This window comes from Alosa pseudoharengus, unplaced genomic scaffold (genome assembly GCF_046254945.1).
Source record: "Alosa pseudoharengus isolate Yale_2024_CS ecotype anadromous, Long Island Sound unplaced genomic scaffold, YU_APseudo_1.1 YU_APseudo_1.1_scf_15, whole genome shotgun sequence".
Classification (NCBI taxonomy): Eukaryota; Metazoa; Chordata; class Actinopteri; order Clupeiformes; family Clupeidae; genus Alosa; species Alosa pseudoharengus.
Window position 1 is genome coordinate 30,326,441 of NW_027468620.1, and position 24,861 is coordinate 30,351,301.

A 24,861-nucleotide genomic window follows, 5' to 3' on the forward strand; every position below is an offset into this window, starting at 1 on the left:
GCTATGTCAAGTGTGAAATTGTTTACAGCCTTGGTGTGTTTGCTATGTTTGGTAAAAGGAAGAGCATGACTGGCATGTGTGTCTTTCACTTGTTGGAACCACTTTAAGGACTATGATCTTCTAAACTCAGCCCAAAAGTGCCACTGTGAATTGATTCTATGGACAAAAAAAAAAAACCTCAATAGCCTAGTTGGTTTACAAATAACCTTAAAGGGCATCAGCAGACTTGTGTGTGTAATGTAATTCACAATGCTATTATGAATTTAAAACATTTAGAAAAATATAAATCAACTCCAGTAGCTATTTTTTTTTTTATTGTTCTTCAAAATCCAGAACATACTGTACCCATCTGCCCAGAGTCCCCTCTACAGACAGAATTTGAAGCATTTACACACAGAAAACTGGTTAGGAGACAGTAGGACTCGTAGATGAAGGATATTTACAAAGTACATTCAGATACACAGGATGTGAATCCATTGGTTCCAGATTCAAAGAACAGTACCATTTATACCCGAAAATACTATAGTTCTAGTCCCCATGGAACACGAAACAGCAACAACACTGCAAAAGGACTTTGCATGTTCATAATTTGCAACATTTAGAAAAGCAATCGAAACAAAAATAAAACAAACGTTACAGTGTTATCAAGATTTCCGAAAAACATCACCAACAGATGAGCGAGTTATATGACTGCATAGCAAAGTTGTGGAAGAACAGATGAAAACTGAAACATGGTCAGGGACACTGGCAGAGAAAGGGCAAGGGAGTCCACTTCCAAGGGAGTCCACTTCCCTAACACACACACACTTCCTCTCTCTCCCTCCCTCCCTCCCTCCATCCTTCTCACACACACACACACACACACTCTTCCTCACATACATACATACTATCTCTTGCTCTCTCTCACACACACACACTCACTCACTCTCGCTCACACACATACACCCATGGGCGGATTATGAACTTTCGGGCCCCTGGGCCCAGATGTATTAAGGCCCCCCCACTAATTGTCGTATATGTGGGAGGGGGGGTTTGGGGGGTCCTCCCCCAGAATTTTTTTAATTTGTTTGATGTGATTTCCTGTATTCTGGTCCATTTTGGGGATGGCCAATACTAAATTCAATCAGATTCATAGCCTACATCCTGATTTGTTGATATTGAGGCAATGATTCCATGCAAAGGCTTGGGCTTCAGGGCCCCCTGACCCCTTGGGCCCCTGGGCCTGGTAGGCCCGTGCAGTAATCCATCCCTGCATACACCCACACACAGACTCTCTCTTTCTCACACACATTCACTCTCCTTCTCTCTCTCACACACATACACACACACACACACTCTCTCTCTCACACACATTCACTCTCCTTCTCTCTCGCACACACACACACACACACACACACACCCTCCACTTCCCTTTTCATTAGTAAGATGTCATTTTGCATAAGTTGCATATGGAGTAGCATACCAGTAAATGTAGAAATATCTCATCCCTGGGTCTGCGCACCATGACAGCAAATTAATGTGACTAGCCTCAGCATTTTCTATTTAGAGCAAAGATGTTTAATTGAGAAAACGCTGAAAAAGACCACACAGTCTATGTTCAGCTGTTTGCATGTATCGGAAATGTAATTCACAGATACAGACACTGACCTTTAAGCATGCTACTATCGAACAGCTGTCAGATTTGCATCACATTGTATTTGATTGTTAACAAAGTCCATGTTAACGTGATGCTAACAAAGTCCATCTGTTTATTCTTTATAAGAGTGCAACTCACAAAGTTTACATCACTGAATGCATGTGTCTCTGTTGCTGTCAACACTAAGTGAGATGTGCCCCACCTGGATTTGCACAGGTACTATGATGGGTCAAGTGGATATGTCACTGACTGATACAACCACAGTTCATGTTGGAGATCAGTTGGGAAAACTATGTGCCGGAAATTCCAACAGCGAGTATTTCATACCAAGAGAACTATTTGCTTTCTGAAAAAGTGTAGCAAATACAAAACGTTCTAACAGCACAATTCCACTCTCATCACTGATCTAGTTGCTCAGGAGTGGAGAGATTCACTGTGATTTCAGCTAAACACATGCGCAATCATAGTGTTTACACAATCTCATTTCTCAAGCCAGTCAATTTTACTATAGTTATTCACTTAAAATGACAGAAAAAAAACCCCAAATGAATTGAATGAGTACAACACTGCATTGGTAGGCAGGAACTATGCGAGACATTGATATTACTCATTTTGAAAGGCCGACTTCAACATAAATCATGGAGACAATGCAGAACACAGTGTTGATAGATAAACAGTGATCAATGAATTTGCTTAAGTGCACACACGTAGAGCAGTAGCAGTTTCTCACACAAATACAGCAAACCAACACAAAACCATTCAGGGATTAAAAGACCCCACATTTTCCTGCATTTCCTGAACTGCATGGGTCCTTAATTCTGCAGCAAAAAGATTTCTGCAAAACGTGTGTTTAAATGACATGAAACAAAAAACAAAACCAGTTAAAACCAAAACATTGGCATGATACAACCACCAACAGAACCGAAACAAACAAAACTTACAAGACAGATGAAAACATGGTCACCAAAACAAAAAAGAAGGCAACAAAAACACTTGATAGAGAATAGGGCAAGATGTTGCTACATTTTCTCTACTGTGTATAAACTCATACTGACATGAATATTGATGCTAGCATCCACACTGTTAGATAAAAACCTCTATACTGCTTGCATTTACAGCGGTGAAGGCCAGAGACGTCCTCAATGTCACCTCTAGAGGGCACTGTGTTGGCGTTGGTGTTAGCTTTAGCATTAGCAGGTTGCTAACAGAGAGGCCATAACAAACAGACAATGAGGACAAAAAGGCAACAACACACGTGGAGCATAAAAAATTAAAAAGGTGGGGTAGAGAAGTGGATAGCTGTACCTTTCTGGCCTAAGCATCTACAGATCCAACTAAAGAAAACAGAAGGAACCAGAGATAGACACACAGCTAAGTGTCACCATCCGACAAAAACTGGCCAACTAACATCCCATGTTTCTCATCTGAAACATGTTGGCACAGATTGTTAATCTGCGTAATCCAAAATAGAAACTGTTCTACTACCTGGCACTGTGAGATAAAGAACTGACTGCAGTTAATACACAATGTCGATGATGATGATCACACACACACATTGCGAATGGCAACAGAGCGCTTTGGATAAAGGTGATGGCTGATGTACCAGACATGAGACATGTAGATGGAAGAAAGGGCACACCATCTTGGAAGATGAGAAGGCAGGCTGAAATTGAAGGGAGGAAGAGAAGAAAAATAAAATGTGATGGGGGAGGGGGTACAGTACTTGCTACTTAGTCTCTCTGCAGCTTTGTAGTTCCCCGAAGCAAAGGTTACCTAAATGCCACTGGTATGTACTTAACGGCACACCGTCTCTGTTTTCGTAATGGCAATATGCTGATAGGAGGGGACCTCATCCTGTGAACTGCCTGCAATTAGAGGCTGAGTGGAGGGAAAGGACTATTCATGGTCCTTTGGGCCCATCATGGAATTGGGCCAATAATGTGGCCTATGCAATAACAGAGCGGTATAGAGAGGACTGAGGGTGACCGTGCATATGCCTGTAAAATACATTGGTCCCATGCTGAGGAGCTGTAGCCAAAGACCCTGTGTCTTAATTCCTCTCCCGAGACCAGTTCTCAAAGACGAGCACACAGCTATTAGGAGAACACTTACTGAACAACATTAATTGATTTTCAAACAAACATAACTTAAAACGTAAATGTGACTGAAATACAATGCATTTGCATGGCAATGTATGTCTTTATAGAAAAGGGCAGAGAACGTATACTGTAATAAATAATCCACCTCAATGTTCCCCTTTTTGTCAAAGCAACGGCACTTCCATTAATGTGATGGAGGAACGTGCTTGTCTCACACCTTAAAAATCCGCTAGCCGCACGATTCAGGCCAGAGCGGAGGGAATCAGAGATTAGCAGAAGAGAAGATGATGCTACATCCAAACTAAACCTCAGGGTCCAAGCAACACAAAAGCGAAACCAAACAAACACATTTGAATGGGACCTCTTACTGCATCAAAACAAACTAACAAAGTCTGTTGAGGGAAGGCTGCCCCTACTGGTGAACAGTATACAGGATGCCAGGAAGTTTCAACACTCATAAAATCTCAGCAGGGTTTGGCATTTAGTGACACACATAGTACTCAAAACAAACATAGAATGAATATTTACATGCATTACCAAGGGACAACAAACAGAAAATAGACAAAAAACAAAATGTCTCACAGACAAGGCGTTTAAGTTAGTCATATAAAACTCTTTTAAAAGGGATATGGGAGCACTGGAGGGGGAAGAGTAGTGTTTAGAATATTTACACACTGCAAAAACTGCTCATCTAACAAAATCTATCCAAGTGTTATTAATCTTATATCAAGATAAAAAAAACTAGTTGGTATTGTTTTTAGTATAAAGACACTTACCTAGCACTTTCTCATGAAATCATTTGACTTAAAATAAGTCAAACTTTTCTTAAATTAAGACATCTCATCCTGAAAACAAGCAAATTTGTCTGCCAGTGCGTTAAGCAAATTTGTCCTAAAAACAAGCAAATTTGTCTGCCAGTGCGTTGAGCAAATTTGTCTTGATAAGACTCCTTAAAATAAGTCAAAGTCTTCTTAAATTAAGTCAAAATGATCTTTCGAGAGAGCGCTAGGTAAGTCTTTTCATACTAAAAGCAATACCAAATAGATTTTGATCTTAATATAAGATTTTTGATCTTAATATAAGATTATCAACACTTGGTTAGATTTCATTTTTTGCAGTGCAGTTAAATTATTACATGGCTTTTCCAAGTATTCCCGGTTTTCCCCCCTAAATTCCAATTCCCATTTTCCTGTGCAGGTGTCCATTAGGAGACCGATGAGCAGCTTTTGTCTGGGTGGTGATTCCGAAGCCACTTCTTAAGCTTCCTCTGAGGACTTCAGAAGCTCTAAAAATGCCCCGACCGCTCCGAAATACCCCTGTGGAGAAACACATACACAAACTACATTGTGAAAAAGTGTTTATCTTTACGTAGAACTAATGCCAAAGATACTTGTCATAATATGAGATTATAGACAGGTCAATCAGTCTGGTGGTAAGGACATTACGTAGCAAAAAATTCTGAATTGGTACATGCTTACACTACTTAACCAATCATCTAAATGTTGCCCTGATGGGAAAGCGCAAATAATCAGAGCTTAGTGTTACTTATCTAAATAAATAAATAAATAAATAAATAAATAAATAAATAAATAAATAAATAAATAATAGTACCAAAACAAAAGTTTATTTTGGGCTCAAACACCAAAATGTTTACCTCATGCTCTAAGAACAGAGCCCTAAGCTGGCCCTTGGACCAGAAGTCCATGGCATAGGCCAGAAGCTTGGTGGACACTGTGTTTATTCTCAGGAAATTTCCCACAAACACCACCCGCTCGATTTTCTGAAAAACAAAACAAGTATGTGAGAATAGAACGCAGACTTCTTTTACGGGCTGATACATTATCAATAGATAAGCAGCTGGAAATCGTTTTTCTCAAGAACTACCTGATAAGTTAGTCTTGTATTATTCTAAAGAAATCAGTCCGGTGATGCCACTGGACTTTCACAGAAAATGCATTATTTCTGTCTCAGTAACTACTTAGAAAAGAGTTCAGTAGTTCATCAGTTATTAATCAAGTTTCCCTGGATTATATTTCTAACAAGAAAAAATTTAAACATAAATGATGAATGAAAGTCAAAAGAGAATAAGAATTCTCGATAAAAGTGTGTTGTCATTTTCTCTTGACATAAAACACTGTCTATGGGTTGCACTCAATGTAAACAAAACCACGTGGTTGTATTTATTCATTGAAGATACCACACAACTATATAGAGAAAACGGCAAAAGTGTTACAGTCTGCAGTTGACGACAGCTGGATTGAGTGAGTGCCCCTACAAACTACCAGCAGGCTTATGGAAAAAAAAACGAGCCGAAAATTCAGTGCCATTTTTTAATTCAGTTGTATGTGTTTGTTTTCAACGAGTTGATCCAAACCAGAAGTGGTCGCGAAAGTGACTGAAACTGGCCCCCATCTAAAAGGACGGGAAAGGAGGTATGCGTACAGAGAGCTTGTTTTAACTTTGATCTTTCTGTGTGTCTGTGCTTGTGTGCGTGCATGTGTGAATGCGTACGTGTGTGTGTCTGTCTGTCTGTGTGTCTATTTGATCGCAGTGTTCTCCACAGAAGCAGCGCAGATTCAGTCTGTGAGCCGCAGATGTTCTGAGCGCTCTGTTAGCCCTGTACAATGCTGCTTGATCACCAGGCTACAAGGCAACACTGTAGAGAGGCTCAGAGCACAGAGAGCTAGTCTAGTCTGCTAGTCTGCTTACTCTCCACCAGGCCAACGCACACTCAGCATAAAAGGACACACACTCAACCCACACTCACTTGCATTAAGACACACACTTGGCCTCACTCTGTAAGCATTAAGGGACGTCTTAAAGGTTCAATTTGTGGTTTTGGTGTTCTTTGGTATTTGGTATTGAGGGAAATCAATTTGAGAATATATACATAAAGTTTATTCTGAATCAAATGATAGACAGGCATAGCAAGTCCTGAATGCACCATATGCAGGTGCTCTTTCTTTTCTCTTTAATGCATCTCAAAAAGCAAAATGGTCATATAATCTAGATTCATTACACATAGAGTGAAATATTTAAAGTCTTTTTTGTCTTGTTTTAAAGGCACACTATGCAATATTTACACCTTTATGAAGCCAATTTGATGGTAAACAAACTTATAATAGGCAAATCGTTCACCTAGCATAGCTATACAGCATAGATGTAGCGAGTCCCTACAGAGAAAATCAGCCATGCAGCTTCCAAGAGTATTTACAATAGCAGAGTAACATATAAATACATCACGACTCTAGAGGGAGCTCTAAACTCAACAAAAATACCTAAACCTGCATACCGTAGTATACTTTTAATGTTGATTATTCTAATCTTGATGATTACAGTTTACAGAAATGTAGACCTGAAAAGAGCTCTAATATGCTTATTAAGTCAAAACACTAGCAATGGTTGGCTGAGCCTTTAATATCTCAGTCTGGGTAGGGCAATGGACTCAGTCATCTAAACTAAACAAGAAACTGCTAGAATAGTGAATGGGTGTGAAATATGATGTGCATTCAGTAATACAGATAGATGCCTGAACTTCTGCACATTAAACATTGTTTGAATTTGATATTGTTAGTATTATTTATATTGTTGTAATTATTACTATTATTATTATTATGCTTAATGTAGACTTTTCATATTTGAAATTAGATTAGATTAGTGTCCATATACCATACTGTAAGTAGCTTTGGACAAAAGTGACAAATAATATTAACATACAGTACACATAAACAGAAAACTTTGTACCTAACAAAGTAAGGGTACATTCGAGTACATTCTCCCCATGACCAGATTTCTATTGCTGCTATTCCCAAGTGCCCCACCAAGTGTGGGAGCATTTCTGAAAACACGCTCTGGCGAAACAGAGTTCCTCAGGCTGTTTTTTCTGTTTTGGTTTAGTACAGTTAAAAACACTGCAGAAGCTCTCAAATCCAACACTCAAGGCTATGGGTGCAGGTAGCCTAGTGGCTACAGAGCTGGGTTAGCATACAGTAGCCAGAAAAGTTGGGGTCTGAGTTCTAACTGCCACCATTGTGCCCTTGAGCAAGGCTCGTTTGACTTAACCCCAAGTTGCTCTGGGGGCTACTTGTAATGACTGCCACTGTCTCAGTCCCTTTGGATAAAAGTGTCAGCCAAGTAAATAATAAATAAGGCACCATGGTGGTGGTCACTACCTCATTAACAGCACACATGCGTGCGATGGAGCCGATGTTGTTTGTGATGGTCACCAGAGTGGCTCTGGCCAGGTCCTCTTTCGAGATGCTCTCCCTTTTCTCCTTGCTCATCATGTGCCCAAAACTAGACATTAAAACAACACAGGGAAATGATCAGGATCACACACTTCCACCTAGCTTGACCTCAGTTACTCATTGTGGTGCACGACTGCGAGTGAAGACTGCAAGTGAATTGGTGAGCAGAACAATTAAAAGTAGAGAGCAAAACAAAACATGCAAGACATGTGTTGCTGGTGGATTTGTTTTTTTGTTTTTCAGGAAACATCAAAACACTGACAATCCAGGAAAAAAGGTGAGAAAAGGTGTTAACATTCTCACTACCATGGAGGTTAACATTCTCACTACCATGGATGTTAAAGGGATACCAGGCAAGCCTGATGCTTTTTCTCTATAAAGCTCCCCCTAGCGTCTGTACGTGTCGATACGTGTGCAAGCCCTCGCTCGGTCTGAAGCTCTTTTCCTTTTCTTTGCATCTTCCGTCAAGGGTTTTCGCTGCTTATTCGCCGGCTCTGCCATTATACACACGTTTGCAACAATCGCTAGCATTTCATTAGCCTGCCTCTGTGCTGGGGATGCAGGATGTAAACTGATCCTGCTTCTCGTGATGTCTGAGACTTTGTGAGACTGAAGGTCGTTGGGTAGGATACACCGAACTTGCAAGTGGGATATTCTTCCTACAGGCAGTAGGGGCGGGCAAGAGAGCCTTCATTCGCCCCGTAGTGAGTCATTTAACCATATACCGACTTACGAAGATGATTAATTAACACGAAAACGTTGCCTGGTGTCCCTTTAACACTCACTACCATGGAGGTTAACATTCTCACTACCATGGAGGTTAACATTCTCACTACCAGGGATATTGGTGTGTGATTGGATAAGAGCACAAGTCTGAACAATGAGATGACCTAACTGGGTTTACACCAAGCCCATCCCCTTCAGCAAAAAAAGCCATTTATTTTTATTCAGAGGGACAAGTTAATCCACATGTTTTGTATACCGACACGAGAGAACATTCTTAAACTCTGCACATGTACGAGAAGGCTTCATCACACACACACACACACACACAGACAGACGCACAGACACACACACACACACACACACACACACACACACACACACACAGACACACAAATCTGTGTGCCTTTGTGTCAAGCAACCATTTAACCGCAGAACGGCCAGTGGATTTAAATAGAGGCAGGAGAGGAGAGGGTGTGGCGGGGCCGATCGTGCAGGTACAGGTGCAACCAGAGATTGGGCGTTACTGTACACGTGAAACCCGAAACAGAAACTTCCTCTGCACTCAAGCAGCCCTCTGCACGTGCCATCCCACAAATTACACAAGCATGCACACACACACACACACACACAAAATCCGGGTCTCTCACCTGGAGGCCACAGCTGATCCTTGCAGGCCGAAGCGCTCGTAGTCCCCTCCGTAGATATCCTTCACCAGCTTGTCCACATTGGTGCTGTCCCCTTTGCTGGCCATTTCCAGGGCCTCCTCAAAGGTCTCGCAGCCCGTCAGCAGACAGCACAGGCCCAGAAACGTGCCACCACCCAGGCTGCAGAGAGACAGGCAGAGAGGGTGTTAGTGTGGGCGGGGTGGGGGAGTGGAGGTGTTCGCAAGAAGATTTATGGCCAAGTGAAAAACGCCAGGGCAGAAGTCACATCATTCATGCTTAAGAATAGCCCAAGAAGTGCCCCACCCATCGCACAGGCTCTAACTGTGACAGACGCACGCGCACACACGCACACACACACACACACACACACACACACACACTGTAATGTGTATCAGTGTCATCAGTGTACAAAAAAGCCCTATGCTTTTGCCTGCTAAGCAGCAGCGAACCTGTTACCTTGAGCTAAGGTTTAAGGCCTATTCACACCAAGAACGATAACGATAACTATAACTATAACTATAACGTTAACGATAAAAGCGTTCACACTGAACAACGATAAACAAAGTCTCTCCTTGTGTTAATGAATGTGACGGTTAAAATTCAATGGGTTCTGATTGGCTATTAGCTTTTTATCGTTCTCAAAATCGCTCTGAAAGTGATCCCCAACGATATCGTTCTTCATGTCGTTATCGTTATAGTTTATGTGTGAACGTCGTCATTCATATTAACGAGAACGATATTTATTGATAGCTATCGTTATCATTCTTGGTGTGAATGGGCCTTAACTCAAACAGGCGCGCGCGTGCACACACACACTTTACTGCTGCATAGTAAACTCTGCTGCATGCTGCTGGGCAGCGGGCCCATTCTAACATGGGCAGCGGACAGAAATACTGTGCCCAGGGTCGGTTCTATTTTTGCCACGTCACATTTCGGGTGGTGTGGAACTGCTGGCGGCCAGATTTAGCCCCTCGAGCGCCAGGTCACTGGTCACGATGGACACGCTCCTCATGACCCCTGGTTGTGTTGTGTTGTGTTGTGTTGTGTTGTGTTGTGTTGTGTTGTGTTGTGTTGTGTTGTGTTGTGTTGTGTTGTGTTGTGTTGTGTTGTGTTGTGTTGTGTTGTGTTGTGTTGTGTTGTGTTGTGTTGTGTTGTGTTGTGTTGTGTTGTGTTGTGTTGTGTTGTGTTGTGTTGTGTTGTGTTGTGTTGTGTTGTGTTGTGTTGTGTTGTGTTGTGTTGTGTTGTGTTGTGTTGTGTTGTGTTGTGTTGTGTTGTGTTGTGTTGTGTTGTGTTGTGTTGTGTTGTGTTGTGTTGTGTTGTGTTGTGTTGTGTTGTGTTGTGTTGTGTTGTGTTGTGTTGTGTTGTGTTGTGTTGTGTTGTGTTGTGTTGTGTTGTGGACAAATGCAAATGGCTACATTTGTTTGCTAGGTCTTACTGAAACATAAATCTACAAAGCAATGCTCCTATATTTCCCTGGTCTTCAAAACAGTCTCACACGCACACACACACACACCAACAATGAAGTTCTGAGTAAAAGCAGCATTATTTCTCTGACTTCACTCTTCATTCAACTGTTACTGAAAACCCTGGCTAAGTGTCCTCTCTCTTCTAGTCTATTTATGTTAGATGGACACAAGGCTAATGTCATGCAATGACTAACAAGCAATGGCATACATGTCAGGTCAAAATAGCTACAGCAAGAAAAGACAGAGACAAGACAGCAAGAAATTAACTACACTCAACAACTTAAAAAAAAAAAAACAAGACACCAAGTACAAAAAAAATCCTTTCAACAGTTTACACCCACTGACTCTCTGATTCATCTTATCTCAAGCATGCCCGTAATGAACAGCTCCAGTCGTGCAGTTCCTCAACAGCTTTCCGTTTCCATTCTGAGCACGAACGAATTGTCTGGTAAACAAAAACACCAGACAGGCACTCTGATCACCCGGAAACTAGCCTAATGAACGCCTCCTCTGGCTCGTCCACTGACCTGGTTCCCGTGACGCGCTTGTAGTTGTCCTTGGAGTAGACGGCCAAGATGCTGACCCCCGAGCCGATGTTCACCAGCAGCATTGGGAAGGGGTTGTCCAGGCAACAGGGCCTCTTGACGCAGTTCTGGGTGTCGGAGGGGTTCTCGAAGTAGTAGCACTCGGGGTGCCCGTTGAAGCCCACAGAGTCAACGTACAGCAGCCCGTGAATCAGGCAGTCCAACTCGTCCAGCTTTAGCAGCTCCAGGTCCGCCATCTGTGTTAAGAGAGAGAGAGAGAGAGAGAGAGAGAGAAATAAAGACAGAGATGGAGAGAGAGATGGAAAAAAGTCAAGAAAAGAGAGAGATATTGTGTTTGTGAGAGACAGATAGAGAAAGGAAGAAAGAAAAAGAAAGAAAGAAACAGGGTGTGTATGTGTGGTGTGAGCATGTGTGCGTGAGAGAGAGTCAGAGAGAGCAGTGTCAGAGAAAGAGAAAATCAGAGAGAGAAAAAGAGAGAGAGAGAGAGAAAAAGAGAGAGAGAGAGAGAGAGCGAGAGAGAGAGAGAGAGAAAAGAAAGACAAAAAAATTGGGTCCATGAGCATACAGTTGGTTAATAGTTGAGCACTGGCTAAGTTAATCAACAGACAAAAATTCCAAGGGTGTGGAGGTTCCCCGTCCAGACAGTATTTCCACACCACAGGGCACCTCTGGGCAAACTCACTAACACTAACACTGATGCAATATCACACATCAGGCCAGCTGACAACAACCAATCACATAAAACACTGGCAGTAGACTTGGGCAGTCTGCACCTTAAAATAATGATAATAACCGCAATGAGGGCAAAAGCTAAATATTGCACACACCCATTACAGCAGTATAAATAACGAATAAGGTTTTTTAAAGAACAGCATAATTAATGTTTTTAAAACAGTGTGAGTGCATTTTTAATAGAGCACAGCATAAATACCGGTAATGTTTTTAAAACAGCGTGACTAAGGTTTTTAATAGAATGCCATAAATAAAACTTTTAAAACAGTGTGAGTAAGGTTCTTAACAGAGCACAGCATAGACCCACCGTTCTGAAGTCGTTCTCGAACTTGTAGGCGCCTCCGCCGGTGGCACAGAGCGTGGTGTGGAGGCTGGAGAAGTTCTTGTCGCGGCCCATCTGGATGAAGCGGTGCATGGCCAGCGTGGGGAAGCGGATGAAGTGCAGGTTGCCCGTGCGGCCGCAGATGGTCAGGTTGCGCAGCTCCAGGTGGACGTCGCGGATGCCCGTCTTGCCGTAGGCCGTGTTGGACGTCAGGTAGCGGCGGATGCTCTTCAGGTTGTCCACCTCCTCCTGCTCCTCCTCGGCCGTGATGTCCTTGGGCTCGAAGTAGACCAGCTTCACCAGCGTGCCGCCAATGTCCATGCCAAACCAGGGGAAGGCTGAGAGCGCACAGCGGGAGCAAATAAAACAAACAAACAAACAAACAAACAAACAAACAAAGAGCAAATCAGTTCACCATCTGTTTACCAAAGAATTACCCATGTTGGCTCATCATCATAAGATTTTCAGTGACTTGTATCCAGACAACAAATATATGAGTGACCCACACATCAAAGCCTCACATCAAATATCAAACAGTGAAGCAAAAATGGAACCTGAATATGACGGAAGGTTTCAAGTCATTCAATCTGAGGTGTTTATAGTACATCGTATGATTCTCCATAGAATCATCAAATCATACTGAATGACGGCAGATAGCATAATCAAATCTGAATGGAGTGTCCATACGCATACTTACTGTATAAACAAAGATAAGAGCTTTGCTTTGTCATCATTACCTCACGTTGTTTTTGAAGTGTAACAACGGCTTAATACTGGCCTAGTAAAAGCCTGATACTGGAATATATATAAAAAGAGCTGTGAATTGCCTAAGCTTTTATTCACAGGCAAAGGTGGGCTGTGACATATTTTACAACATGAATACTGTGGAACACTGACTAGACCAATTCTGTGTAATGCAAAAGCTCAATGATAAGGTAACATAAAAATGTGTTCAAGTGTATTCCAACCCTCCCAGCTTCCTTGGGGTTATCCCAAACTGTGCCAAGCACCGCAATCTGAACAGGAAGTCAAATAACCCTGTTCCCTAACAAAGATTAGCCTATAGGCTATGTATTCAGAACACCTTGTTTTCTTGTTAATGTCTGGTTAGAAAACTGAACCTGGGTAATATTTAAGCCTGAACCATCAACACACAACATAAGGGTTGAGGAGAAGGAAGATATTGGGGCAAATAGAGAGAAAACACATAGAAAGACTGAACGAGTGTGAAAGAAAGGGAAAGGGAAAAAAAGAGGAGAAATGGAGGGAAAGAGAAAGAAATGGGCAGAGGATTGGAGGAAAAACAGAGAATAAGTGAGTGTGAGAAAGAACTAGTGAGGGAAGTCTGCTTGAGCGCGCTTACAGGTCAGTGGGCCGTCTCCAGTGGGCTAATGCCGAAGCATCGGAGGTGTACGTGTGCGCCGCACCAGAGCAGCATGCACCCCGAGCCAACACCAGCCCCCACCGCGGAGCGCAGCACAGCCGTCACCATGGAAACACTGCCCAGTCCACAGAAAGGGTTCTTTGACGGAGCCCATCTTACCACTCAAATAAGAAGCAGCACTAGCTGGTGTAAACTGGATAGGCCTAGGCTATCACATCCACGTACATCTCATCAAGTTCTGTGGAGCACAAGTTTACTGCTGCAGGTAGCCATTTCACACACAAAGGTAATTTGCTGGGACAGTTACTTTGACCTCCCCTATCATGTCCACATACCTCTCTTCAGGAATAAGTTCTACACAGTGATGGTATGTAAAATGACCGCTACCTTGCTTTTCAAATAAGCCACTGCACTCTGAAGGGAAGGTATAAAACATCACACCTCCTACCTGAACTAGATGCTATGGTATGCATGTTGAAAGAACATTAGAATCTATTCACACAGTGGTAAAACCCAGTTAGCCGCAGTGGCCGACAACCCAAACTTCCCATGGACGTGGGGTTCTAAAGTTCACTTGGGGGAAGGGAGGGGGGGTAATTAATTTTATAATTTTATGAGAGAACATCAGGTCATAGCCTACCGGAGAAAAGAACACAAAGGTATTGAGCTAGCTATAAAATGATAGAATAATAGTTTCCTTTCCAGCTGACCTTTGTCTTGTGTTTAGAAGTACTTAAAACGTCTGCACAATTCTTGATTCTTTCCTTTTATTTTGGTTTATGTTGTCATGCTTGTGTGCAGACTTCTTAAGTATTTCTTAAAAAATGTTTTGGCCTGCATCTGGGATGTGCACAATGACCTCCTCTAAATGACTTTGTCTTGTGTTTCTCATGGTAGCCACCACTGTGGAGCAACGATGATGCACTTAAAAAAAGACTGAAGATGCTTTAAATTAAATCTAAAAATAGTAATATGATGTGACTGCAAGTGACGGGACAGGTCAGAGGGCAAGACTCATGACATTATGCTGTGTCTGCAATAGCCCAACTCACCTCATTTTTTTCCTATTGATATATCACACTCAGTATGAGTTTTACACTCACTATGAGGCTTATATTTTTAACAAGGGAGGATTATCGAGGAAGTTAAAATGAGTAGTGAGGACATGATTTGACAAAGAACCAAATTCTTTCCAGGTAATAATTTCCTCACACCTCAGTTTTGAAACTAATCAACAACCAGGAGGGATTTCCTACACCGGCCAATTAACAGCCAAGCCTATTTACCATCAAAAAACAACAAAATAACCAACAAAGCAATCTTTGTGGGTAAAAAAAAACCCATCAGCAACAGTAGATTCAAACTCGATTTGTAAGTCCAGACATTCACATCGAGTACAGAGAGAAAGGTTAACAGGCTGGGAGTGACTTAAAGGGAGCATTGGTCAAGATTGGTCAAGGACTGTGAGGTTGGATGAGGGCAGTGCTCCAGTGAGCCGGTGACCGCGCGTAACCAGCAGGCCATGGTGTGACAACGTGACGTTGGGAGAGACGCCACTGCACATGTGGGTGAAAGGTCTGTTTACCTCCCCATGCTGACGCTCAGAGAAGGGTAGAGAGAGAGAGAGGGAGAGAAAGGGAGGGGGGAGGGGGACTGGCAGACAGGTCTGAGTGAGTGAGGAATAGAGAGAGAGAAAGAGAGAAGAGTGCAAGAGGAAGAGAGAGAGAAAGAGATGGAAAAGGAAAGACGGGGAGATAGCGAGACAGAGAGAGACAGAGAGAGAGTGATAAAGAAAGAAAGAGGAGGAAGAGAAAGCACAAGACAAAAAAGATGGAAAGAAAAAAAGGGAGAAGAAAGACAGGGAGAGGACACAGCAGAGAGACACAGACAGAGAGACAGTCAAAATCAAGGAGATTACAGAGTGAGAGAGTGAAAAAGAGGGACAGAGAGAGAACAAAAGAAAGAATAAAGACAGGCAGAGAGATGCAGAGGGAGAGCGAGATGCAGAGGGAAAGAGAGAGAGAGTGAGAGAGAGAGTGAGAGAGAGAGATAACAAAAGGAAGACTAAAGACAGGGAGAGAGATGCAGAGGGAGAACAAGTAGGCCAGATTAGGAGGTGACAAAACAAAAACAAAAAGTAAAGCATAACATAGGGAGAGGACAACAACCATTTGAAGAAAGAGAGAGAGAGAGAAAGATCAAGAAGGCAAAAATGTGAGGGAAAGAGCTGAAGAGCTGAACACGCTACACTTCAGTCCAAAACCAAATCCTATTCCATTGACCGTGTTCACTGCTCACAAGAATTCCATCAGTGTAATGTAGCATAATGAATTTATCATCTATGTCCACTTCTCCTCTGTCCACACATAATCACAGGGACAAGCAAAGTTAACTAGAGTTCATTAGCCTTGACTCTACGTGTGACCACAAAGACACGACTGTAAACTTAAAGTAAAGTCCAAACAATACTGTTAAAATTGGGTTAGAGAGCAGCACTATTAGTCTTAATAGTAACATTCGTACACACAAACTTCTATCAGGTGAAGTTATCTGCAGTACTGACCAACACCTTTTGGATTGTTTGAAGTAGGTTATGGATCAATGCACTTTGGATTTGTTTTATCGCCTGGCATAATCACTCAACACAGCCAAGTTAGACATATGAGGCCAGTAATTAAATAATAAGCATGCATGGCCAGTATAGGCCCTAGTTAACTTTTTCCCAAACAAAAATCACCATAACCACCTAACCTAGTCTGAATCGAATGAAAGAGGTTTAGAAGTACAGAGTGACTGGCATTCATTCATATGGGCAAGACAACAAAATGCACTGAAAAGTCCTGTTGCAACCTGCTACAGCACACACTATTGGCTTATTCTAGTCTCACTAACACAGTCAGAGGATGATTCAATGGAATGCCGACCAACAAGCTCAGTAATTTAGTATGCCCAGGAATCAGAAAAAAAATACTGTCTCTGCATATAATTCAGCGGTTTCCAAAATCAACACAACGATAACAGGATCCACTTGAATGGACCCATTTTTTCAACACTACGCTAACTGAACTGCATACCAATGAAGTTATTGAGGTGTGGACGTAAATGATGGCCCTTGTATAGGCTGTAATTCATTTTGTAGGACTTACCTGGTTTTTTGATACTAATTAGTTTCATGCTGTGATGCTCAGGTGTGCAAGCCTAAGGCTACAAAATTATATAGATTGTCAGCCAACGTTATTTATAAATCCTTCAATTTGGCAATCAACTACTTCCCTTTCGTGATCGTTTTCTTGCCGTGTCTGAAAGTCTTGAAAGTATGTTTCTCTAACTTTAGTGAAAATAGCAGGGAGGAATATTCTGCATATTTACAATAGGTGGTTCATTGGCCCCTTTAACACTACCTCGCGCAGCCAAACACAGCAATCTGATTGGTTGGAACAAGTCAAGCCTTTCTGTCTCAAGTGATTTCAACACACCTCCTGACTCTCTGATGTCCAATCACAGAAAGTCCTGAACAATCTCAAAAGGTTTCACAAACACAAAATAGGACTTTTAAAACGTGCAATCTACATAACAAAATGTCATAAGCATATTTAACAAGATAATCCCAATTCCAAGGTAACAGATAATGGAATGATGACAGCAGTAAAGCAGCAATTGAAACGGTCGTTTCTCGGTTCTAGGCTACATTGCAGGCACATCATGCTTAACGGACATTCGGGCAATAGCCGTCAAGTCCCCGAAACCAGCTGTAAGGCTTGCTCAGTAACGTTAGTCTGAGAAAACCCACCAATCCTGATATGGTGATAATACTACTGGGGAAATTGATGCATTTAGCAAATATATCTCAAGGGGGGAAAATACATAGATGTCAGCGTACCATCTGGCTCACCGGAACTGAAATGTCAAATTAACCTTAATGACACCACATACAATGAATGGGCTATCAGGTGATTTATCCACTTACGTGGTCTATTCTTTTTCACTGATTCCACTCGTCTCCGAAGTCGACATCTTTTAGCAGGCGAACCATTAGTTTCAGGATCATAATGAAGATGGTGGAAATTGTCAGTCCCGTTGGTGCTGCAGCCACCGTTCGGGCTGTAAGGGTTGCAGCCACTGTTAGCAAGCTGAGCCCGAAACGATTTTTGCAATCCGTTCGAATAACAAGGGCCAGATCCCTTCTGCTCCATTATTGATTTCGCTTTATCCATAGCTAGCTAACCTAACCTAGGCTAGTTTCACGTTCACTGACTGCAAACCAGTCAACGTTACCAGCCTTCGCCAGAGGGAAAGGCTTTTAGTAAGCTATACAGCGACGTTATACACCTAAAATAGCGAGCGGTGCTTTAACGGCCGACTAAAACAGACTAATTTCGACAGCAATTCATTAATTTCATGGCAAATCCTGTCAATAACTACGACGGGGAGACTCAATCGCTATAACGTCGTGTGTTTGAGGTCACTGTCGGTCATTTTCCTACTTAGTGTGTAGCCACTCCACGCTTGCCGCAGCTTCCCAGTCTAACAGCCGGTGAGCTACGTCACTGATAATGGCTCCCTGAACTCGTTTGCCTGCTTTTCACGGGCACATTCGGAGCACAGCGACGAACATTGGCGTGCCTGTGCTGTTGCGTACGCACATGCGATTCCATTACAGGCATCCAGAGATGGAAAGAATGCAATGTTCGTTGCGTACAATTTGTTTTTGCAGTGTCTTCGACATATGAGCTAATGGTAGGATATTATTACCTTCTCTTCCACGCACATATTAATTAGGCAAGGTGTACGTTTTAATGATGTAACGCCACTGAATTTTAGTTGGGCTATCTCGTTTGGACTTGTGAGACTCGCATATGTTTTGCTGGCTATGTTGTCAATGAGCGACCGTGCGCATTTACGCAGTAGCTCTCTGGGTGCGTTGCGGTTTCATCCTCGCCATTAAACGCATAGTTTTGGTGGCAGTTAATAAGCAGTAGAGCTCTCACTGAAACTAATTATCATGTTGATTGCCAGCCAACAAGGCCACTCTTTCCCTGGAAGAACATGCAGTCAACTATTTTTGAGTTTTAAAATAGGCTAGTTGTGCATTTTGTTTGGTCTCAGATGTTGGTAAGGCAGATTTGACACAAACATGCACCTGTGTCAGGGTATCCCAGCATGAGATAAATAGTGAGTGGTGACAAACTCTAATTCACCCAAAGCTGTTGTAATATACTTTGAGGGACCCCCGCCCACTGAGAGTGGGTCTGGAAAAAGTTCATTGACTTACGACTTTGCGCAGACGCGTAACTAGCAGTGAAATTAAACTTAAATTGGTGCATTAAACTCTTACCAAATTGTTTCAGAAGTGCAATCTTGTAAACAAAGGTTTTAAATCCAGTTGTTTACTCAGTTCCAAAGAAATACATGTCCATGCCAGATTAGCGATTGTGTTTGCATGCCTGTGTTTTAGGGACATTGGTGATGGGCTTCAATGGTGTCTTGGCCAGGTGGACCTAGAGCAAATCACAAATTTGCCTAGGGTTTGTATGGGTATTCCAAGGCTAGCATAGATAGAATGGCACACAAATTGAAATAAAATGTTTAAAATAAATTGTTTAAAAGAAAACATACATCACGTGTTTATGAATATGTACATATAATAGAATGGCAGGAACTGATTTCACCCACCATGCACATTTGGCCCCAATGTTGACTCAATAGCTACAATCTTGAATTCACCAGTGAAGAATTACTTATTTGAAAAAATATAATGTCCACAACACTGCTTTTGACTCCCAATTATTTAATGCAACGTTTCGACCCTGCTGGGTCTTCTTCAGGCCACATGACTTCCACACTAACACATTTGCATTACATATCCCATCTTTCCCACTGCTTCGGCTGTAGTTATATAGCCTATCTTGTTATGTCGATGTCAACAGGTAAGTTCAATCGAACCATCTGCTGCTGAAGTATCTACAACTTAATACATCAGGCTTTCTATAATTTATGTTGGAATCAGTAGATCAATACAATCATTGGTGAAAAACAGTTTCACCAAGTATTCATCTGTGACACGTGTGTAGTACAGTACATTCAGTTCTGGAATGACATTCACAGATCATGCAATCCCTGAAATGAACACAACTTTTAATTTGGGTAGAGGCCAAATGTTTCTTGAACAACAAAGGCACACAGATATCAACACCACTTTCAAGGAACTCCAGTACACGTGTTTCTCAGTTTATCACCAGGGCAACTCGGAGCCATCCCAAGCATACGCCTTCCCAGATTTGTCAATATTGAGACTATCTATAATAGCCATGAGGTGTTCCACGGAGTGCTGGGTGCTGAAGAGCTTGTCCTTGGGCACGTTCCTGTGGTAGGGTCGCGAGAGGTCAGTGTTCAGTGTGCCAGGGTGCAAGGACACACACAGCACCTTGGGCCGACCGCGTCCGAGCTCAATGGACAAGTTCCTAGTAGCCATGTTCAGGGCCACTTTGGACATCCTGTAGCTGTACCAACCTCCCAGTGCTGTGAAGACACGACCGACAGACAGATACCGTGTAAAAATGAACAACACTTTTCTACCATGTGACATCACTAGTTTTAATTTTCATCTTAAGACATCTACTTTCTGTAGTTTTCTAATGCAAATGTAATGCCTATTTTGCACATTGTTGGCTTATACAATCCTGTTCTATCTTGGAAAGACCACACTGGGCTGGCACATAAACCAAGTAAACGCTCAGTTCTCAGTTCCAAACATACAGGCATTTGTGGGCGGAGGTGCAAACAAATGCTCCATCGCCATTGGGATCACATAGTAAGGAGCCAGGTATTTTGTCGTGTTTGGTTGTATAATGAAAGCGCAGTTTTTATAGTCATCCATGTGCGTTCACTTCTGGCTCCTTGGCTATGAATTTGGTAACTTAAATGGGCTATTTGATGTCTTTTGAATGCTAAACATATTGGAGGTGTCAAATGTTGAATTACTCCAGTCTATATATTTTGACATTAATCACTCCTAAGATGTATTAGTGTCTATCCAAAGTAAAGTGCCTGTTTCGAAGTTAACTGATGGTCAAATCAACCAAAACTCCGATATTGTTTGCACCTCCAAGTGGTCTGTGACATTTTTGTGTGTAAGAATACCATTATCCCCAATTGATCCAACTCTTGCAGTGATGTTCACAATAATTCCACTGTGTTGCTTGGCCTTCTCAAGGGGCTGATGACCAAATAGCCCACTACCCTTCTGAAGCAAAGGGCTGAAGTACTTGGCCATTACCAAGGGTCCCACAGCGTTTGTAATAAGTGTGGAGATGGCCCCCTGAAAAAAGGCAAAGAAAAACAAACAAAACACAGAAATCAGAATGCAAAACTCCACGTAGGCCTACAGTTTATGAAGTGAAATGATCGTATCCATCAATTTAGCCTACATTAACGGCAGATGACAGCCTACAACTATGGACAGTTTAGCTTTCCCCACGTTTGCCTACCACTGGATGACATTTCTCGTACCTGAGCGGAGACATCTCGCAAACCTGTCTCTCCTTTGCCAGTAGGGTGAAGCATCGCGGAAGAGTTAATGATCAAGTCCACTTTACCGAATGATTTCTTGACAACTTCAGCCGCTCCTTTGATGTCATCTTCCCGACTGACATCCACTTTGAGAACAGTGACACGTCCCGGGTGCTGTGCTGCTAAAGCGGCCAGATCTGTGGCTCCTTCCGGATTTCGACATGTTGCAATCACAGCCGCAGGGGCTTTGAATGAAAGAATATGTTTGCAAAATTCTAAACCGAGTCCCCTGCTAGCTCCCTGTACTAGAGTTACAGCAGCCATGACAGTAACAGGCTACACGGTGTTTGAATGAGGCGAGGCGGATATACTATGGTGCCCTCTATAGGGCGGTGGAAGGACACTTACACAATGCACGTGTTCCTTGTTTGATAACAATCAGACTTTGTCCACTTACAAAATAGGCTATGGATGTGTAAAGTTTACTAATATAGCTGTGGTCGCATTTCATGTAGGCCTAGCAGAAATTTGGCAACAGAATATTGTTGCCAAATGTAGGCATAGGCTATCACACATCTTGGGAATCCATGACAACATTTTTCATGTACAATCTATAGTGCTTTACATTGTCAGATTAATCTTACTATGTCTCAATTAAATTTGATAAAAAATGCTGTCCTCCGAGGCTCCGTCTTTGGTGCTTCCCTACTTTCTAGCTGCAGTGTATAGCCTATCCCTTAGCAATAAGTAGATGCAGTATATTGGGTTTTGAAATATACACAGGAATCCCTAGACCAGTGGTCCCCAAACTACGCCCCGCGGGCCGCCCGCCACCTCATTTTAGGTGGACCCCCAAAACATGTCCGTGGTATAGGATCCGGCCCGCACGGGAGTACGACATCGTCAAACTATAACCTCCGTAATTTCCCCCATTCATTCTCTATGGCGGGTCTTAACAGTACACATGTAATACTCTTTTTGTTCACTGGTGGTTGTTTTGGCGCTGTTTCGCGTTTGCCATCGAAAACGGAATGAAATGTATAGGCCTACCTGCAAACAATGTAAGAGGCCTCTGCTGACTGCATCATTGCTCAAAGTATTCTAAACATTTATCAATTAATTGTTAATAACTAACTAACTTCTATTCAAGTCATAATTCTGGAACTTTCTGGTATAATTATTTATATTTTTTATTCACTCGTTCAAATGTTCATACAGAGTTCACAAAGTTCTCATCAGGTGAGTGAAAGTTAGAATGGTGGTCATTTCCGATGTTTCTGCCACCACTTCATAAAACTCATAGTTTTAGAACTTTAAATTATTTGTAGGATATTGCTTGTTCACAACTTGAGCTGTGTATGCAAAGTTCAGAGTTCAAAATATACTTTTAGAGGGAGAGCAGCTTCACAGAAGAGAACTTCTGACGGCAAATTTGAGGAAAAGTTGGTAAACCACCCTTCTTACCTAATTTGAGGGTGCTGATTCTGAATATTTTGTTTACCAAGCTCAATTCTGAGTTCTAAGCCACATAATCAGCATTTTAACATAAAATAGCGATTATTTTTGCTTATTTTTCCCTAAATTGGGTTGATTTCAAAAGTAATCACTAAAACCAAATAAAAGTGTTGTCTAAATACATGTTTGAGCATTAAAGAAGCCATACTATAGTTTATTAACATATTTAATGGGAACATGATTACAGTTAACATGTAATAAACTCGGAAATTCTAATCAAAACACAACCATATTTTTATTGCTAACATAGTGAGTCACTCGTGGTGTTTAATGCATTTCATCACAATAACAAATTGCACAGATAACCTTCAACTCAGAATATATCCTACAGTACATATGAATTTAGATAGTGGGAATAAGCCTAATGCAGAACTGCATCTACCGTCAACGCATCGGACTCAGATACCGCACTCCTACAACCTCTAGGGACTGCTAGATCATCTTTTTCAGCATTCACGCCTCTCTCCGAGAATGAAGTATCTAGACTCCTGACATGCAGCCGTCCTACCACATGCTCGCTGGACCCTATACCTACGAGCCTACTTCAGTCCATCAGCCCGACCATCGCACCAGCTATCACACACGTGATCAATGCATCGCTAACCTCCGGCACATTTCCAACAGCGTTCAAAACGGCCCGGGTAACACCGTTACTTAAGAAAGCTTCTCTCAACCCTGCTCAAGTCGAGAACTACCGCCCTGTCTCACTCCTGCCTTTCTTATCCAAAGGCATTGAACGAGCAGTCTCCAAACAGGTCTCTGACTTCCTTTCACAGAACAACCTTCTGGATCCAAATCAGTCTGGGTTCAAAAGCGGCCACTCTACCGAAACGGCTCTGCTGTCTGTAACAGAAGCCTTAAAAGAAGCCAGGGCGACCGCTCGGTCATCAGTACTCATTCTGCTTGACTTATCGGCTGCCTTTGACACGGTTAATCACCGCATCCTTCTCTCTATACTCGCTAACATGGGAATCTCCGGTTCTGCTCTCTCCTGGTTTGAATCCTACCTCACAGGACGCTCGTTTAACGTATCATGGCTTGGTCAGCTATCTGCACCTCACCATCTCACCACAGGGGTCCCCCAGGGCTCAGTACTGGGCCCCCTTCTCTTTGCTATCTACACCACCTCCTTGGGACAGATTATCCGTTCGCATGGCTTCTCATACCACTGCTATGCAGACGACACACAGCTCTATCTGTCCTTTCCACCTGATGACCCCTTGGTTTCAGCACGGATCTCGGATTGCCTCTCAGACATAGCTACATGGATGAAGGCACACCACCTCCAGCTGAACCTCTCAAAGACTGAACTGCTGGTCCTCCCAGCTAAACCTACCATACACCACGACATCAACATCAAATTTGACTCTCTGTCTGTTTCACCTACCAGGACTGCAAGAAATCTAGGAGTTGTTCTCGACAACCAACTAAACTTCTCAGATCATGTTGCCTCAGTCGCCCGGTCATGCCGTTTCGCACTCTACAATATACGGAAAATCAGGACTTACTTAACTCAAGATGCCACCCAACTTCTGGTTCAGGCAATAGTCATCTCACGACTCGACTACTGCAACGCCCTCCTGACAGGTCTCCCAGCCTGCGCAGTGAAACCACTTCAGATGATCCAGAACGCGGCGGCGCGCCTGGTCTACAACCAACCCAAGAGGGCACATGTTACCCCGCTACTCATCCAGCTACATTGGCTACCTATGGCGGCCCGCATCAAATTCAAGGCTCTAACGCTTGCCTACAAAGTAGTCTCCGGTTCTGCTCCCACCTACTTGAATGCCTTCATACAGACATACGCTACCTCCAGACCGCTGCGCTCCTCAGACGAACGACGTCTAGCTCTACCTCCGGTACGCTCAGGCCAATCAAAACTTTTCTCATCTGTTGTTCCTCGCTGGTGGAACACACTGCCAGTTCCTACAAGGGCAGGGACATCCCTCTCCATTTTCAAAAAACTCCTGAAGACCCAGCTCTTTAGAGAACATCTCCTCTCATAGCAACACTTA

The 24,861-nt window shown here is 42.6% G+C and overlaps 2 protein-coding genes across 3 annotated transcripts; both read right to left on the reverse strand.

The window, feature by feature from the left end:
• Positions 1–315: 315 nt before the first annotated feature.
• pank1a (pantothenate kinase 1a) lies at positions 316–18,338 on the reverse strand. Of its 2 annotated transcripts, none has more exons than XM_076286220.1 (7): positions 17,790–18,338; positions 12,424–12,776; positions 11,367–11,620; positions 9,356–9,532; positions 7,908–8,031; positions 5,390–5,515; positions 316–5,051 (listed from the first exon to the last, which is right to left on the reverse strand). In XM_076286220.1, exons 1-7 carry the CDS (start codon positions 18,034–18,036, stop codon positions 4,992–4,994), a joined length of 1,341 nt encoding a protein of 446 aa, XP_076142335.1. In that variant the 5' UTR covers positions 18,037–18,338; the 3' UTR covers positions 316–4,991. The 2 variants fall into 2 exon arrangements, with proteins under 2 accessions (XP_076142335.1, XP_076142336.1); XM_076286221.1 differs by lacking the exon at positions 17,790–18,338 and adding an exon at positions 16,969–17,755.
• Positions 18,339–19,605: 1,267 nt separating this feature from the next.
• On the reverse strand, positions 19,606–21,664 carry LOC143123855 (C-signal). The gene is made up of 3 exons (XM_076285136.1): positions 21,332–21,664; positions 20,963–21,140; positions 19,606–20,341 (listed from the first exon to the last, which is right to left on the reverse strand). The coding sequence occupies exons 1-3, from the start codon at positions 21,653–21,655 to the stop codon at positions 20,055–20,057; spliced, it is 789 nt and encodes a 262-aa protein (XP_076141251.1). The 5' UTR covers positions 21,656–21,664; the 3' UTR covers positions 19,606–20,054.
• Between the last annotated feature and the right edge of the window lie 3,197 nt (positions 21,665–24,861).

Bases quoted from the DNA above. Each gene is read 5' to 3' on its own strand.
- LOC143123855 (XM_076285136.1), bottom strand. From the start codon at position 21,655: ATGGCTGCTGTAACTCTAGTACAGGGAGCTAGCAGGGGACTCGGTTTA. The intron at 21,141-21,331 runs GTACGAGAAATG...GCCTTTTTTCAG, and splicing joins TGCGAGATGTCTCCGCTCAG to GGGGCCATCTCCACACTTAT. The intron at 20,342-20,962 runs GTATTCTTACAC...GTGTCTTCACAG, and splicing joins TGGATCAATTGGGGATAATG to CACTGGGAGGTTGGTACAGC.
- pank1a (XM_076286220.1), bottom strand. From the start codon at position 18,036: ATGGATAAAGCGAAATCAATAATGGAGCAGAAGGGATCTGGCCCTTGT. The intron at 11,621-12,423 runs GTGGGTCTATGC...CTCTTAACACAG, and splicing joins TCGAGAACGACTTCAGAACG to ATGGCGGACCTGGAGCTGCT. The intron at 5,516-7,907 runs GTAGTGACCACC...TTTGTTTTTCAG, and splicing joins GCATGTGTGCTGTTAATGAG to AAAATCGAGCGGGTGGTGTT.